General features: G+C 38.9%; 1 protein-coding gene across 2 annotated transcripts in view; it reads right to left on the reverse strand.

Moving 5' to 3' along the window:
* Positions 1–3,072: 3,072 nt before the first annotated feature.
* The window catches only part of SPTLC2 (serine palmitoyltransferase long chain base subunit 2), an 85,085-nt gene continuing 69,375 nt past the window's right edge, over positions 3,073–18,782 (reverse strand). For both annotated transcript variants that reach the window (XM_064486154.1, XM_031454127.2), the window contains exons 10-12: positions 15,112–15,247; positions 12,643–12,772; positions 3,073–8,106 (exon numbers count right to left, since the gene is read on the reverse strand). In XM_064486154.1, the coding sequence (XP_064342224.1) occupies positions 7,987–8,106; positions 12,643–12,772; positions 15,112–15,247 (386 nt within the window). In that variant the 3' untranslated portion in view covers positions 3,073–7,986. The remainder of the gene's footprint in view (positions 8,107–12,642; positions 12,773–15,111; positions 15,248–18,782) is intronic.

Genomic DNA, 18,782 nt, shown 5'->3' on the forward strand with positions numbered 1-18,782 from the left:
GATGCCTACCCAGGGGCCATTTAGGGGAGCACCAAGGCTGTCTGGTTTCCATACAGAGGCAAGGATCCCTGGAGGTGCTGGGAAGGATGGACAGAAACCCTGACACAGGGTAAAATTTGGGATCTGGGTTTAGCCAGAATGAAACTCTTAGGGAACTTCACAAAGTTCTGAGACACTACTTCTATCCACAATAGCACCGCCTGGGACTCTGCAGTGTTTTGAATGGTGCATCACAGGGATTACAACAGGGATTTGAACCCGGCTTCTACTGTTTTACTAAGAAGATGATATTATTGGACAAGTTCTTTGACCTCTCTGTGCTTTTGTCATCTGTAAAGGTGCATGGAGAGTGGGGGTGGGGGAAGGGGATGGGGGTACTTACCTCACAGGTGTGAGGAGTAAATATGAATCTAAATTAAGGATTTAGGGTGAACTATATGAAGTTGCCATTTTGGGGTCAAAAGGGTCAAATGTTGACAGTTTCTTATGTTTCAGCGTAATAAGATGCCTGGTGCTTGGTAAACATTCAAATATTAGCCCAAAGAAACCTAGTATTTAGGCACCTGCTATGCCATATTGCTTTTACTAAATGCAAGGCCACTTTGTTCTTATTTTTTAGGAATTTTTTTTTTTTTGGTGTAACTATTTTCACATTCAACCAAATATTTTGTCTTTTCATCAAACTTTTGCATCTTCCAGCCGATTAAACTTGGAGTTCAAAAATAGTGAATTCATTCATTCATGTGTACCTGTCTTTAAGTCGGTCACTACCACTCTACTGGGAGTCCCTCTCCCCCTTACCTGGACAGCTATAATAGCCTCCTGATTACTTCTGCTGTATCCACTCTTGTTCTCATTCCCTCCTCCCCAAAAGCTGTTGGCTATCTTTTCTGTTCTTAATCAACTTTACTGAGATATAATTTATATACAGTAAACACACCCAGTTTAATTGTACAGTTCAATGAATTTTGGCAAATGTATACATCCAGGTAACCACCACTACCATCATGATATAGAATGTTCTCATCATTCCAATTTTCTTCCGTACACTGTAGGAAAAAAATACACTTCAGTGGAAAACAGTGCATTGTCTACATACAGTACATCCTTTTGAGTTATCTGATTCTAGTCTTGGGGCTATTTCACAACTTTGTAGGTTGTAGGTCACTAATAGCAAAGCAAAATAATTCTGTCCTGTACTGTGGTTTGATTGACCTTCCTCCCCTAGTGTGGAAGAAATCAGTTTTGTCTTTATTTGCACACTCAATATTCCTGATGTATAAAGTTTGTTTTTCAATATCTGCTTTGAATTGGTTGTGATACCCTTACCAGTTTCCTTATTAATGAGCTAAATAAAATCTTTCATTTTTATATCTGTGAGACATGATTTTCTTCTTTTTTGAAAATTATATTTTATTAGTCCCATTGTACAGTTAATCCACACCTCCTCACCCTTGGCTACTGGTAAGCACTTATCCACTCTCTGTAATCATAAGTTAGTTTTGCCTTTTCAAAATCGTGTATCAGTGTAATCACATGTACATACATACTCTTTTGTTTGGCTTCTTTCCTTGAGCCTGGTTTTGAGCTTCATCCATCTAGTTGCAGGTATCAGTAAGTTGTTCCTTTTCATTGCTGAGTAATATTCCATCACATGAATGACCATATAGCTTCTTTTTCCATTAACCATGATGGCATCTGGATTGTTTCCAGTTTTGGTCTATTATGAACAAAGCAGCTATGAACATTCAAGTGCAAGTCCTCATGTGGACATGCTCTCGCTTCTCATGGGGGAAAGGATTTGCTGCCAAAGAACTGCCAAATTGTTTTCTAAAATTACTGTACCATTTTGCATTCCCACCTTTGCCAACACTTGGTATTATAATTCTTTTAAAATTTAGCCTTTCTATTAGGTGGTTGAGTAGTGGAATCTTACTGCAGTTTTAATTTGTATTCCGCTAATGACCAATGCTGTTGAGCATTTTCCCATGTTCTTATTGGCCATTAGTGTACCTCCTTTTGTGAAGTTCTGATCAAATCTTTTGCCTATTTTTAAAAGAATAGTCTTGTCTTATTAAGGATTCTTTATATATTCTGGGTAGGAAGCCTTTGTCAGACGTTATGTATTGTGGATATTTTTATTCCAGTCTGAGGTTTACATTTTCATTTTATTAAGTCTCCTGAAGTTTTCATTTTGATTAAGTCTAGTTTATCAGTTTTTTTTGAGTCATTTGTGTCTGAAGAAATCATTGCTGCCTAAAGTCACAGATTTTCTGTTTTCTCTTGGAAGTTTCATATTTTTAGCTTTTCTGTTCAATTTATTTTTAATTGTGGTATATGATGTAAGGGTTGAAGGTCATTTCCCCTAGACATTTGTTGACTGTCCTTTCCCCATTGAATTAATTTGGCACTTTTGTCAAAGATCAGCTAACCATATATGTGGATTTATTTCTGGATTCCCTAGTCAGTAATTGTCCTGTAAGACTATTCTAATGCCAATTCCACAGTCTTGGTTACTGTAGCTTTGTACAAAGTTTTGAAATCAGGTAGTACAAGTTCCTTTTCAAAGTTGTTTTGGCCATTCTAGGTCCTTTGCATTTCCATATAAATGTTACCAACTTGTCAATGTCTACAAAGAAGCATGCTAGTGGCTATTTTTTTTCAGTGCTTGAGACTTTCCATTAGTTTTCCCCAGTAGGTAAGACAAACTCCTCACCACCATAGCCCAGTGCAGCAGGCCTCTACCACCTCCTGGCGAGCTCCACCTCACCATTCTCCCGTTTGCTTACTGAGCATCAGCCACACTTTCTTTCAGGTCCTCCATTCCTTAGAAAAGTTTCCTCTATCACCTCTGTCCAAACCAGACACTGGTTACAATCTCTTATCGTGCTCTTACCTTTCCTTTATGGCACTTAGCAGCGTCTAAGATGGTATACATGGTTCACGTGCTTATTTGTGTACTAGAAAGTAGGAACTATATTGTTTTGTTTGCTGTTATTGGTAATGCTCAGTGCAGTGCCCAGCATGGAAACAGCATTCAGAATTTATTGGTTGAATAAATAAAGGCAGATACAGCTTTCCGAGTATTTTATTGGGGCAAAACAATATATTTGCATGGGATGATTCTTAAGTCATCTCAAGAAGCTCCCCTTCAGTTCTTAACATGCACTCTCTAAATGGATACACCTACCCCAACCCATTATTTATATAGCTTGACAGTCATCCAACAAAGCAAAGAAAAACAAATCACCTGGCAAAATAGAGAGACAGGGATGGGTAAGGGAGAGTGACATTTTAATACATTACTAAATTAAAAAAAATTTATTTACATTTCCCCTTCTTACTTCCCCAGATTACGTGAGCATGACAGACTGGAGAGGGGCGTCACAGCACCTCTGGCAAAGCCCAGTTTACAGCAGTGGGAAAATACGGGACAACAAAATAAGGTCTCAGCTCCCCATAAGCTGTTTCTCCATTCTCATTCTCTTTCCCCCTTCTCTTCATGTTAGCTACCTTTCTGCAGAGAGGGATCATCAAGCCTGTGTGGGCATGTGGGCTGACATGCTCAGGGTGATCTCTTTAACATTCCGTTAAGAACCATCAAGGATGCTTTTTAATCATTCCCACCATTAATCACATCACTGAGGCAACAAGACCGACTGTTAAGGGTGAAGACAAGCTACCACTCCACCCTAGTCAGTGATACGTCCCAACTTCCTTGGAAGGCCTGGGTCAGGCACCCAAGCTTTACACAAGAAACTTGGGAATTGTGTTGGAAAAGGCAGACTTTGAGTGGGCTCAAGGCTCCTTGTGCATGGAAGGATCTGCTTATCCGTGCCGGCGGCAACAAGGCAGGACGCCTGGCACGACACGAGGACACTGTTCTTATTTTTACCTGTCATCCCACCTCCCCACAACTGCTCAGAGATCAGAGCTGTGGGTATGCTTCATTAAAAACACAGTAATGGCAGTTTAAGAGCCACTGCATTCTTTAGGGTCAGTTTATTATAACTCATCATACCACAAAGAATCACAGTTTATCAGGCCATTTATCATGTGCACTACGTAGTAAACAAGACCTTGCCCACAGCTCCCCCGCCAAGCCAGTCCCAAGGGTGACTGGGAATGTGATACCTCCAGACTCAGCAGAGAAGACTAGCATAAACATTTTCAGTAAGGGCTCAAGCAGGCCCCTTTGGTTTCTTCCCTGGAAAAGGCTCAATCTATAGCAAAAGTGCTTGGAAAATTGAAGTCACTGGAAATGACAAAACAGGCAACAGCATTTTCAGTACAATTAAAAGCAAAGGCGTCATTGGCTAGTCCTGGCGTTTCTTCTGTGTAAGGCGGGAAGCCAGCCTTCTAACTCAGCTATTTGGGCACATGGCAACTGGCTGGAAGCCTGAAAACATTTCATGTGGATAAAGCTGTGGAGAGAATGGACACGCTTTTCTTCACGTGGAAGGTATTGTGATTAACTGGCTTAAAGGATTAAGATGCCTGCTGGGCACTGAACTTCCAGGTTAAGCAGACAGCAGCACATCCACAGGTTCTGAGGCTGCATTTAAGCAAACAGCTGCTCAACAGCCAAGAATACTTTGATTTTCAAAACTCCCCCTTCGTAACTTCTTTGGGCTACGCTGATTTTACCTGTGTGAAATGCTCAACAGTTCTTGACCTTCATGAGAGCCTACAGAAGGAAAATCACGACTCTCCCATCTCTTCTAACCGTATAGGTTATACCAAATAGAGATTAAAACCCATTCTGGCTTACCTGGAACACCAGGAAAGGAAAGACACCCTGGGAATTAGGTCACAGCAATTCTCTATACAAGAGAACTAGGAGACAGTCAACTGTGTTTAACCTCCTCTAGGTGGTTTTGCCACAAATTTGTACAAAAGAATAACCCAAGTTCTCTTTCTTCACTGCCTATGACATGACTAGCAGTTCCGTGCGGCTGCCCAACCCAGCATGACTGAGGGCCAGAGATCCTCACCAATTTGGAAAGGGGGGTGGGGGGAAGAAACAGGGCCTTGGCCTCTGAAAGGACATTAGGCAAACACAGCCCTTAGTAGCTGTGTCAGACATTTTCTGTTCACCACGCATGACCACACCAGGAAGAAGCATGTTTGACTACCTGAAATCCTCACCCTATCATGAAAGTTTAAGACAGTAATGAAAGGACTAAGATGCTGAGTTCTTCAAACAAGCAAGCAGTACTCTGGGGCCTGGAGACAAGAATGTTTTTTTAAAAGGAAGAAATTTTCCAAAACGAAGTGAAAAGTTAAAGTGCTCTAAAGACCCTGCTTCTGTACACTCTCTTTCAATATTTACTTGCTCTAGAAAGTATGCCATATTCTAGGGTAAAGTTTTTAGAACAAAAGTGGAAGGAGAGAATCTGCCCTGCCACTTGATCCATTCTTTGATGTCCCCTAGTCATAAACTTCTGGTTTCTGATGTGATCTGCAGGAAAGGCAATGCTAAATAAAGAGGGATGAGAAAAAGTGGTAAGGATTAGTCACACCTCTGTTGACTAACTCTGACAATCAGCCTCGTGAGCTGATACCTATTTGAATCCCATCAGATTTTTGAAGTAGGCTGTATTAAACCATATACTAAACAGCACTTTTTAGTCCCAGATTTCTACACGATCCCAATGACTGTATTTATACACACTTGTATTTCCCCAAGTGGGAGGCTTGGTTAAATAATGATACTTGTGATATGACTGGACCCTAGGCTTATATTATTTAGTTTAAAGAGACAACCAGTGTGTATAATGTTTTCTCCTTTAGAAAGCAGAGGTCATGGATAGATCACAAGAGTTTTAGCTCTTCAAAATAAATCTGTAACTCAATGATACTTATCCTAAAATAACTGCACCAGCAAAGTGATATATATATATATATTTTTAATGCCCCTACTAAGTGACATTTTAAGTTGCAGTGACTTCATGCAAGCCAAAATAAAACACTAGCTGTAAGTTCATTGCTTTAAGTTTGTGACTTCTGCAAACCCTACACCACTAAATGGTAACCGCAGTGCAAAAGCTCTCTGGTATTCTAATGGGGTTCTGTGGTGAGGAACTAGATATGCAGGAAAAGGTTAATAATGTATTTTACTTTACAGGACTAATTACTTAGTTATCACTATCTTTTTTACTTCAGCTTGTGCATGCTATATGTAGTCCCTGCATCTTTACTTGGTACTTTAAATTCACCTTTATCTGTTCTTAAAAAAGTAAAATAAAAACCTTGGAATATTTCAAGGGCTTAAGGCTCTCAGATGCTGAGAGTAACCAAAGATAACTTAAGACATGAAAACAAAACTCCACAAACCATAGTATTGCTTATTTCCTCCACTACATGTATGTGCAAGAACATACCACAGCTGATCACAGGTTGCCCAGGAGAATCTGGACTGAGAATTTTTACCAATAAAAGGAGGGATTTAAAAAATAGAGATGTGCAAAACTACTTTCACACAATACTTTTCCAATCCATTCTCAATCCTTCCCCTATAATACTTGATGGCTACTAAAAAATAAACTGATCTTGGGCATAAAAAAAGTCAAAAAATTCTCTTCACTTAAGCTTTGGTCAACAGAAAAAAATAATTTTAATATGGTGATTTCCAGATTTGTTCTTTGGTCAAGCAGTATAAAGCTCTCTGAAAGAAGTCCCTTTACCTGGTATGAAAACAGAGTCAAAACAGAAGGTTAGCAAAGAAGTAAGTGTTCAGAATTTCTCGAGGGATGGTGGGCAGGGTAGCAGGAGATGGAGCCCCGTAGGCCCCAGATGCCAGGTTAGAACTGCATTAGGACATCAAGAATAAGGGAGAACTGGCCTCAGAGTGAAATTTAAATGGGTCATCTTCTAAAAAGGGTAAGTTGATAGACGTTAATTCTTAAATTAGGAACATGACAAATGATTTCTGAGCAGAGCTTTACCAACATTTTCCTTTATCAGTTTAAATCCTAATCTGGACCCAGACCCAGGCAGAGGCTGTCATTAAGTTTGAAAAGTAGAAAGCAATAAGAACCAGACCACAGACATTCTGCAGGGAACAATCAATTCTTTGCACAGCGCCCCTGCCCCCTCACCCCAGCAGGAGTGCATGTCACTCTGTCAAGCAGCTTTATACACAGAACAGTGAACTGTGAGTCAGCTTCACCAGAGGTCTGACCAGGGTGGGATGTGGGCGCTTTTAAAACAATTTAAGTGCTTTAAATAGAGGATAGGAGTGTTAGATTATGGCTTGGGAAGAACCCAGAAATTGGACATATGCTCAGATGTGACCATTATGAAGAATATTTGATGGTAAAAGAAGAAACCATCTAGTGACCAGAACGAAATGGAATAAGACCAAGCCTGGGAGGCTCCTGGCCAGGGAAGGTTAGACAATGAGGGGGAGTTCCAGCAATGTTAGTTTTTACTGTTTTTCTTAAATGGCTAAACTTAAGACACATGAAAACATTTTGGTTGATCACATGACTGGTTAATTAAGGATTCCAAAGTTGGCAGCCTCTGACACCTGGACTGGAAGTAAGTGGAAGGCACTTGCTCCCCAGGAAGGAGGGCCAGGTGAGTCAGAGGCTACAATGCCAGGGCCAGCAGGAGCTTTCGATGGGCCCACATCTGCCAGGTGGCTGGGAGAGGTGAATGGTCTGCGTGGTTAGCCAGAGACGGGCTTGGGTAAGCGTGATTTCACAAGTAGAATAGTTATAAAATAAAACATTTTTTAATGGACAAAAAAGCAAAGTGAGTTCACCTTTTTTTTTTTTTTTTTTTAAAAAAAGGTGAAATGTAGCAAAGGAAGGACGTGAAGCAGTTTTTTTACTATTTACAAAATGCCACTTAGACTGGAGGTGGCCACCATCAGTAGTTGAGAAAATGTCTTGCACAAGAGATGGCCACAGGGAACTGGCTCAGAAAGGCCACCCACGTCCTGGGTAAGGGCGAGTTCCTCTAGCGGAGCACCAAAAAGGCTCAGTCTTCTGTTTCTTCATATGTAGTCTCGTCAAAGGGCCTGTCCAGTAGAGGCACCAACCGGTGACGGGAATACTTCAGCTGCAATAGGTCCCCAACTTCATCAATCTCCTTTAAAGCCTAAAATATACAAAACAGAGCAGAAGTTGGTCAGAGCTAGGAGGATGAGGGCACACCTGCTGCTTTAGTTTTCTAAAAGCAATCATGGCACAGTTATCCTGTGGTGGGACCGTGTCTAGTGCATTTACTCTGAGCAGATTACAGTCCAGAGCTGCTTTTTGAGCAAGGACGTCAGGCTGACCATGAAGAATGGGTTGTGAAGAGCAGGGATGCAGGATACAGGGTATATAATTCATCAAAGTAGGATGTGCTTAGCAGAAGAAGGAATATGCACCCTGAATTTGCCAGGCTGGCTACGATCTGTCATCTCTCCTTTTATCTGTCAGTACTTGCTCCTTCTGTTATCATACTACCAGAAAAGTGATGTGAAGTCTGCACTGGGATGCTTCCTAGATGCAAGATGAAGAGAGTCCCCAAAGTGGGCTTCTGTGCAGACTTAGTAAGAAAAAGTGAAAGCTGTTAGGAGGAGACGCTGGGTAGGTAATGGACAGGGTGTAGGGAAGGGAGCAAGGAAAGAACAGAGCGGGCATTTAAACTCAGGTCTGATTTTAAACCTCCAAACTCGAACACTGAGAGATTATCTTGTCTTTCCGTCAGAACTCTTAATTATCTCAGTAACTGCTTTTCTGTGAAATTTGCTCTTTCAGTTTTCAAAGAAACTAAGTTTCTTATTAAAAAAATTCAAACACTAAGACAAGTTATGAAGTGAAAGTCTCTTCCTTATTGCTACACTAGTCCAACAGGTAACCTGTATGTAGTTTCTTAGATGTACAACACCCCCCCAACAAAAAAACAAACTTCTGGATTAAGTATAACACACGTACAGCAAAGCACACAAGTCACAGCTGACACAGTTTACCTGTCTAAAAAGCAGCACACAGAAAGTCAGAATAGAAATCCCAATATAAAAGAGGGATATGTGCTTAGAATTTCTGAGAAAATATTTAATAAAAGGACAAGGAAACTCTAAGCCCCAGATACCTCTCAGAAAAATCCAACAACGACAGCAAAAAATTTTGAATCCTAGATTCTAAGGCTTTCTAATAAAAAGCACCTGGTACAGGTCACAGACTGCACTTTCAGCTCATGGTGGCCCTCCAGCCCTGTTATCCACGCCCAAGCACCTGTGGATGTTGCCAAGCAGGTGTAATCAGCCTCAGCCTTGGAGACAATGGCTCTGTCAATGACACCATCTCATTAGACTAAGAAACGGTAATGTGGGCAGTAGGAGCCCTGTTGCCCAAGTGTGACTCTACAAATTTCTATCACATCATATAAATCTTCTGTCCACTCTTACGGTTATAATTCCATATGAAAATGTTTACCTTCTAGTTCAGAAAAGGGAATCCGTTGATTCGTAAATAGACACATGTATCTATTCTTAAACTTTTAAAATAAATCAGTGTTTGTAGAGAGGAAAAAAACCCAATAAACAGCATTTCTTATTTATTCTACCATAAAAAATAATATTCTTCACTCCAAATGTAAAAAATATAAGAAGCAAATAAAAGCTGGACTTCAACATGCTATCAGAACAGTGATATCTTCGAGATGAGGTTTAATTAAAAGCTCCATATGGAAATAATTCAAGACTGAATTTCAGCTGGGAGACCCCATTAACCATTTATTCCCCTGACCTCTGATACAGAATTAATTAATTTAAAACAACACATGACTTACTGAGAGCACAAAGTAAAGAATTTTCACAAACTCTGACTTCAGAAGAACCTGGTATTTTTTCATCAATGTAAAAAAGAAAATGAATAGAGACAGAAAAAAACCCACAGCAGCCCAGTGGGATCTAAATAACAAGATTTCTGTTGATCCCATACAAAATATCTCAGATGAACAGGTTTTATTTACATAAAAGATAAAATTGTGACTAGAAATTGCTGGCCATGATATAGGGTTACCTGGTTAGATTAGGAATAAGGAATCATTACAAGTATCACCATTTGTTAACAAATAGTCTACACTGAACCTCTGGATCATGGGGGTAAGATGGGTTCTTAGGGGAAAAGCATGTTAATTACAGGGTTGAGTACGCCCTTGAATAAGAGAATATTCTAGGACAGCTGTGCACCCCTGAACTGATAATCTTGCTCTTCTCATTTTAAAAAATAATAGCTCTATTAAGATACAATTCACATGCCACAAAACTCCCCTTTTAAAAAGTGCTTCTGCGTATATTGGTATAGTTGTACAACTTTCATCACTATCTAATTTTAAAGTATTATTACCTCAAAAAAACAAACCCCATACTCATATCCTCATTCCTCCCTCCCCCAGGCCCTGACAACCACTGGTCTATTTTCTGACTCAATGGGTTTGCATATTTTGGACATTTCATATAAATGTGGTCTTTTGTGTCTTCTTTCACTTAACATAATGTTTTCATAATATTTTCAAGGTTCATCCATTTTGCAAGGGTGCAACTTCATTCTCTTGCATGTGGTTATCCAGCTCTCCAGCACCATTTGAAGAGACTATTCTTTCCCCACTAACTAGTCTTTGCTCTGCTCCCTTGCTGAAAATCAGTTAGCCATAGATGTTTGGGTTTATTTCTAGACTCTTAATTCTATTCCATTGGTCTATATGTCTACCTTTATGCTAGTACCACACTGTTCTGACAACTATAGCTTTGCAGTAAGTTTTGAAATCAAGAAGCTTGAGTCCACCAAATTCTACTTTTTTTCCCCAGCTGATTTGGCAGTCTGGGGCCCCTCACAGTTCCACATGAATTTGAGGATCATCTTTTCTGTTTCTGGAAAAAAGAAAAAAAAGCCACTGGAATTTTGATGGGGATTGCAGTGCAGTATAGATCCCACTGTACTGCCATCTTAAAAATATTAAATCTTCCAACCCATGAACGTGGGGTATCCCATGGTCATTCATTATTTATTTTAATTTAATATTTAATAAAATATTTAATGTTATTAATATTATTTATACTTATATATATTTATTATTCCATTTATCTAAGTCTTCTTTCATTTCTTCAGCAATGTTTTATAGCTTGCAATATGCAAGTCTTTCACCTCCCTGATTAAATTGATTCCTACTAGGTATTTTATTCTTTTGCATGCTATCATAAGTAAAATTTTAATTCCCTTTTCATTTGTTCATTGCTGTTATATAGGAACACACTAAGTTTTGTGTGTCTATCTTTTACTGTACAACTTTGCTGAATATATTTATCAGCTCTAGCAGGTCAGTTTTTTGGTGTGGATTTTATGGCATTTCCTATATATAGAATCATATCACAGGGCCCATTAATAAATGTAAAGTTTGTATCTCATAATGTTCATGTTTACTTCCATAAAACATCATATGACAAAGTTACTTCAATAGACCCATGGTTTCAAAAAATGCACTGTAGGCTTTAAAAAAAAAAACTAAATGGAAGGCAAAGTCAAACAATCCTTCAAGTGGATCTTATGAAAAGGATTAGAACTCTCAAATGGCAAACATGTTTGCTGGCAAATGAAATCTATTGAGATAGCCTAACTACGTCTAAGTTATTTCATGAATGTGTAGTTATAAGGAGTCAAAATTATTATTAGAAGACATAGTGTATTACTACAGCCATTACTTTTGATGACACAGGTATTTTTAAAAAGGCATGTTGAAACTCCTAAACATGCAAAGAGAGTAGAATGAAAGAAAGGCTGCTACCACTGGGTTAAAAAAATAATCAATGTAGAAATAAATTCTCCAGTAAGATTTCTGAGATATGGGAAAATTCATTGAAAAAAACTGAAAGGCATAATCAAAATAAAGAAAAGCAAAGATATACTCAATAAACTGAATCCAATTTCACAGTGTCAGGAGGTTAAGAATATACTCATAGAAGTTTTGCTATGTAGAAAATAGGGAGGAAAAATAAAAATCTTTAGCTGTTCAGAAAATTAAAATGTCAATTATCCTACTATGTGACTGGCACTGTGGTAGGTCCTGAGGATAGGGAGTGAGAAAAATAGACTTAGTCCCTCCTTAAGATTTGTCTAATGGAGAAGATTGCCATTAAATAATTAATAAGGGTAAATAATTTTCTAAGGGGGAGTCTTAAGAGTCCCAGAAACACATAGCAAGAGGGTTTTGGAAAAACCCTTGAGCAAGTTTCCTTTAAGTGGAGATATAAAGAATGAGTAGCAGTCAGCCAGGCAAAGGGGAGAAAAGGGTAGAGAGAACATTCCACAGACAGAACAACACACAAGAAAGCTTAGAGTAGAAACAGCCAGAACAGAAAGAGAATTATACAGCTGGAGAGACCATAAAGAGGGAGAGAGTGGACCAAGAAGCCAGAAGATCCCCCAGAGCCCTGATCATGCAGGGTCTGGTAGACGATGCTAACAGTTGTACAATTTTTGGAAATGGCAATGTTTTAAGCAGCATTGTGTTCCTCCTCCTCTATAGTACCAGTAAATATCTTAGGTGCCCAAAGAACATTAGGAGCAACAGATGATTAATTTCATCTGAAACACAGGCCTTCTTAGAATAAGGCATATGTATATCAAAGTGAAAGTGTTTACTTACAGTATCAAGTATTTCTTTGGTATGAGCTGCTGACAGGCAAAATCTGGCTCTGGATTCAATGATTGGAGTAGCAGGAAATCCTACCACAACTACACCAACATTCCGCTTCAGCATCTCCCGTCCAAAGGCGCTGCAAAGGGAAACAAGGACAATAAACCAGGGAGAATAACAAAGCACACGGGACAATGGTCTTGCAGTCCTGAATGCTTTAAGCTTTTGGACAATACAGGCCCTAGGGACTTCTATTAGGAATTTTTTCGTAACTTTTTTGAAAGTTAAAGTTGACAGTTCACAAAGACTTCTTTTATTCAAACTGAAAGAGGTCTTCTCCCAAATGGTTTCTTTCACAAAGGTGACGGAATATAGTTGGCAGAGACCAATTTTTAATAGGGCTTGCCTAAAGTGATTTGCAACTGTAGCCTTAAGGTGTCCCTGACAAGTAACAGCGGCTCAGAAGTTTCAAAATGAACTTGAATTTAAAACCTGGTCCTTGAAATGTTAGGCTTGGCAGTTTAAAAATTCTTGAGATTAAGGATGCAGAGGATCTGCCGTAATGGGGACATCTTCCTGCTGGCAGAATGGCCGATGAGCATTAGCCCTCCAGACCAGGCATTTCTTTGATCGACGTAGGTGTTAAGCTGCCTTTGGAATTTGGGGTTTCCTTTGGTGTTTGTGAGGTCAGCTCACTTCCAGGCTTCAGATGAACATCCAGACTGAATAATTCTTGTTTAACTCCCAACCCCAAGCCAAACTGGTGGCATGTGACCTTATTCCACATCTGTATCTTGGCTAATTAAGAAAATTCTAACTTTCATGTAAATTTTGTTAGTTACTAAATTATGTTATTCTTTTGTCCTTTTCTCATGTTGACCTTATTCCTTTTTGACTTTCCCCTTAACTGTTTAAGGCATTTGAGAATAAAAAATCCCACTCATTTTAGTTGTATCAGTAACAGTGCCAGCTTTCCCAGTGCAGTACCTAGTACATCATCTTCAATGTACTTCCTTTGCGTCAGGCTGAGCCTGAGCGCCCCACATCTTTGGCACATGCTGTGGAACTCTCTGGTGTTTTATTTCAATTCTGTCTCACCCCCCTAAATCTTAATTAATGTACACAGTGAGTTTTACCTATGCAGAGTAAATTAGACACAGTCCTTGCTAAAGAAAGGGTTCTAGACTAAGTCAGTCCTCCAGACCTCATAACTTTTTGCGTTTATTTATGATAATTCCATTTAAAGAAGAATGAGGGAAATCCTATACCTCAGCTTTGGTTCATTTCCACCACCTCCTTATGCCCCTATGACTTCCTGTTAGAAACTGAACTCCTCTTTTTCCCTCAATGAGCACCTTTCCCCAGTTTCCTCCTCACTATTTTTGGAGTCACCATACTTTCAGGTTCCTTGATTTAACTTTCCTTCCTATATTCACTTTAATAAACATTTACTGAGTGCCCTCTGAGTGCTAAGGACTATTCTAGGCACTGCAGATTCAACGATGAATAAAAATATTTGTTCCTTTAATGAGTTCAATTAAACCTGAGAAATGATCCTTAGCCAATTTTATATTTAAGATCCAGTCAAAACCACAAATCTGAAATGATGTGCCTTTTTTACTGAGCCTATACTAAGCAGGTGACTCCTTTATTTTATATCTCTGATGAAATTTTGCACATAGTTATTTTGCAAGTAATTTTATTTGTTCAATTCATATATGCTTTGCCAATGTATTTTGGTTTCATAATACATCTGGACTTCTCAAATACATTGAAAGCTATTCCAGGACAAAGATTTCCACTATATATGCCTTGTAGAAGCCAAAGAAGCTGGTGTAATGTGCACATCTGATAACTGTGCAGTAACATGGCTGACCTCATGGCTCACTGCTCCCCCTTGGGCACTGCCCTTCAGCTCCACTCACTTCCTACTAGTCTTCCATCAGCTAAGCACGTTCCTGTGTTCTGGCCTCTACACAGGAGCTTCTTTCGCTAGGTGGCTAACTTGCTCAGCTAATTCAAGCTCAGCTATCATCTTTCTTACCCACTGAGGCTCTCCCTGACCACCCCATTTAATACTGTAATCTGCCCAGCCACAGGCACTCTCAGTCCTCCATATCCTGCTCTATTTCTTCCCACAGCATTGAACACTTTCTAACATTATTACATAATTTACTTACATGCTAAGTTTGTCTGAGTCTTGCCCTACTAGAGCATAAGCTCCACGAGAACAGGGATTTTTATTTCTGTTTTGTTCACTGACCTATCTCGATCCCCTAGAAGAGTGCATTAAGCTCAAATGTTTGTTGAATGAAAGACTAACAAGTTAACATAGTTTACATTGGAATCCACTCTTTAATTTATGGTACATCTAGCAAATGAAGGCTAACATAGATAATTTTACATAAGCCTGAGTCTCACATCACAGGAAACCTCGAGTCTGTTGAGAGAATAACCTATAATTTGCAAAAAATGTACCCAATTTTGGCTGGCATGTAGAGCATCAGAGGCACCACTGGGGAATCTTCATTTCCATAAATGATGAAGCCCATCTCTTTCAGGCGTCTCCTGAAATACCTGGTGTTTTCAGCTAACTGCTGTATACACTCTTTGCCTGGAAAATCATGGGGAGAGAAAGAAAATAACACTAAGAAAACAGGAGTGGAAAAAGACAGTAATTTCCTCTATCTCTATCCTATCAAACAGTTCTACATTTTGTTTCTTCCTTTCCAACATACAATATTTTTACACAGTACACTGTAAAGAAGGGGGAAGGGTGTAGCTCAAGTGGTAGAGCACGTGCTTAGCATGCACAAGGTCCTGGGTTCAATCCCCAGTACCTCCACTAGTAATCCACCTAATTACCTCCCCCTACCAAAATAAAATAATTAAATGAATACACTGTAAAGAATATAAACAGAAACACATATATCTTGCTCTGTATTCTGTCATACTAGACACAGACAGCAGATTTTATAATAAAATACAGAATAAAGTTTACTGATTAGCATTTCCATGGCACGTTAGCAGCCTTGAACATCTGCATTGATACCACATCATTTAACACTACTATCCCTTCACAGCAGGCAGGATATTTATCATCATTTTCATTTTATACATTAGGAGACTCATAAAGGTAGTGACTGGCCCACAGTCACACAGTTTGAGGGGCACAGCTGAGACTAGAATCCAGGCCTCTCAATTTCACTACTCATTCCAACTGTGCTGCAAGTAATTTTACACCAGAGATAGAGCCATTCAGAGCCCCAAATTTTCCTCTTAAGAGATTGAATTTTTGTTACCATTTCCCTAAAACTTCTAGCAATAGCATATCTGTATCACATAAAGTCATATTTTTAATCCTACTCTGTTCATCTCCCTAAAACACAAGCGGATTAAGACGTACATTTTTCTAACCACTAACTGCCTAAATTTTTGGCCTAGTTTTGACTTTATGACAGGTCAACCTATGAATAGATGTCCAAAAACAATCGTTCTGTTATAGAAAGCAAGCCATAAGTTCAAAAGATCAGCTTGCAAAGGACTAAGCACTGTTTCATGGTTTTTCAACCATGAATACTCACAAATAAGAAAAGGTCACAGTCATTTTTTCACATATATAAGAAAGCCAGCAAATTCATATTTTTAAAAATACAAAGCAGCACACAGCTCAAAAGATAAATTAATCAGAAATACAGATGACCAATAACTGTCCTTAGAATCAGAATACTAACATATCCATCACTGATTGGAAGCTATGCTAGATAAGTCTGCTACAAATAACTCCAAATTAAATCTCTTTATGCAAATAATTTCAAGTTGACCAGAGAAGCACACACAGCTTAGTTTAATGTGAACACTAAAGAACATCATTTAAGTTATGACATACATCATACAAATATTAAAGCAGATATTAAAGTATACTATGTTTATGTTGAGAATTGATGAGCCGTAGACCCTATTCTCCCCTAGAAATACCAACACACGCTTACTCTACATTTAGAAAAGAGACTTCCACTTCTGGCCATTACAGGGTACCAGGAACCAGATTTACCTTCCTGCCTGTAAACAACAGAAAGCTGGACAGAATGTATAAAATAATGGTTTTCAGACACTGGGCCACAGGCAGTGCAAGACTGTGCTGCCAGAGAGAAGGGAAACAAGAAGTGAGACTTTGGACTGGCCCCCTACTGCCAGAAGACAGGTCCCGGGCTGCTCCAGGTGGGGGAACTAGTCTTGTTAGTTGAGGACACCAGAAGTCGGGGGCGGGGGGGGCTAAGGCGATCAGCATAACAGGAAAGGAGGAAGGTGCACAGAGAGAGCATCAGGGATCTGCAGCAGGGACCCCTTGAACCTCTGGCAGAGTGCTGATCTGCGTACTTATAAGAAGAAACTATGAGGGGTTGGGAAAAGCTCCACCAGAAAGCAGCAGAGCGAACGGTTCCCCGCACTCATACGGAGTTGAGAGTAGTTTGTATTTTCACCAAGCAGAAAGAAAAGACCTCAGATTCACACTAGAAGAGTTAAATTAGCCCTATACTGAAAGCTGCTCTGGCCCACCCTAATACCCCTTAAAAGCAAGTCTCAAAAACGATCCAAACAATCCCATGAACAAAGTCCAACACTATTACCCAAGGGAATACAACAAAATGTAGCCCCTAATAATTTAAGATTTACAATGTCTGACATAAAATTAAAAATTCCAGGCACTCAAAGAAACAGGAAAATATGACTCAGCAACTAGGAGAAAAGTCCATCAATAAAAACAGACCAGAAAGGACAGAGTTTTTTAACAGACAAGGATGTAAAAATGCTATTATAAATATGCTCCATGCATTCAGAAAGGTAGAGGAAACATGATGAAGAGAGAAAGGAAACACATAAAAAGGAACAAATAATTGACTCATGCAATAATGATGATGAATCACAAAAGTATTATGTTAAATGAAATAAGCCAGACACAAAAGACAATACAATTGTGGACTCAATTTATAGGAAATTCTTTAAAAGATCTAATTATAGTGATTGAAAACAGATTAGTGGTTGCCAGGCAATGGAGAAAGGACTGACACCAAAGGGGTATGAGGGAACTTTCCAGGAGTTAAACCTCGCTTATGGCGTCGTAACATATGTCAAAAGTCATGGATTTATACACTTAAAATTGGTGAATTTTATTGTATACAAATGATATCTTATTTAAAAATTTTAAAAATTAGTGACACATTTGCTAAGTGTACATTATTTTTTTCCTGCACCACTTACTGTTCTACAACTTGCTACCTCTTTCTTATCATAAACTACCTCCTGTTAAAATTTTTTTCTCATTCCAAGATTATCAAGAAAAATTATCAAGGAAAAGAAGAAATGTTAAGAGATTTAGACTTTAACTCTTCCACTAACTGCTGTATCATTTCTTTAATGAAAGGAAGTGGAAATCTCAGTCTCATCATTTGCTGTCATCTGTCCCCTGAAAAGAAGAGTCCCAGAGGAAAACACATCTAAAATAACACTCATATACACAACAAAAAGATAGTGGGAACAGGCATTTAAAACTCCCGACTTAAATATCTTTATAACTGCTGAACAGTATTCCTTAGGAAAGATATACCACAATTTGTTTATATATTTACATGTTAATGAACATCAGAGTTGAGATTATCAACCTTCAATTTTAGCAGTTTATAAAGTTCAGATTAAAAAGATTTCTCCCTAAATAGAGGATGTGGAGAAAAGGGAACTCTTGCAAACTGCTGGTGGGAATGAAAATTGGTGCATCCACTATGGAAAATAGTATGGAGGTTCCTTAAAAAACTAAAAATAGAACTACCACATGATCCATCAATCCCACTCCTGGGTATATACCTGGGAGAAAACAAAAAGACTAATTAAAAAACATATATGCACCCCAATGTTCGTAGCAGCACTACTTACAATAGCCAAAGCATGGAAACAACCAAAGAGTCCATCAACAGATGACTGGATTAAGAAGATGTGCAATACATACACAGCCATAAAAAACAATGAAATTCTGGCATTTGCAGCAACAGGGACGGACCTAGAGGATATCATGCTTAGTGAAATAAGTCAGCAGAGAAAGACAAATACTATATAAGATGTATATGTGGAATCTAAAAAATAATATGAATGAA

The sequence above is a fragment of the Camelus dromedarius genome, chromosome 5 (genome assembly GCF_036321535.1).
Source record: "Camelus dromedarius isolate mCamDro1 chromosome 5, mCamDro1.pat, whole genome shotgun sequence".
Lineage (NCBI taxonomy): Eukaryota > Metazoa > Chordata > Mammalia > Artiodactyla > Camelidae > Camelus > Camelus dromedarius.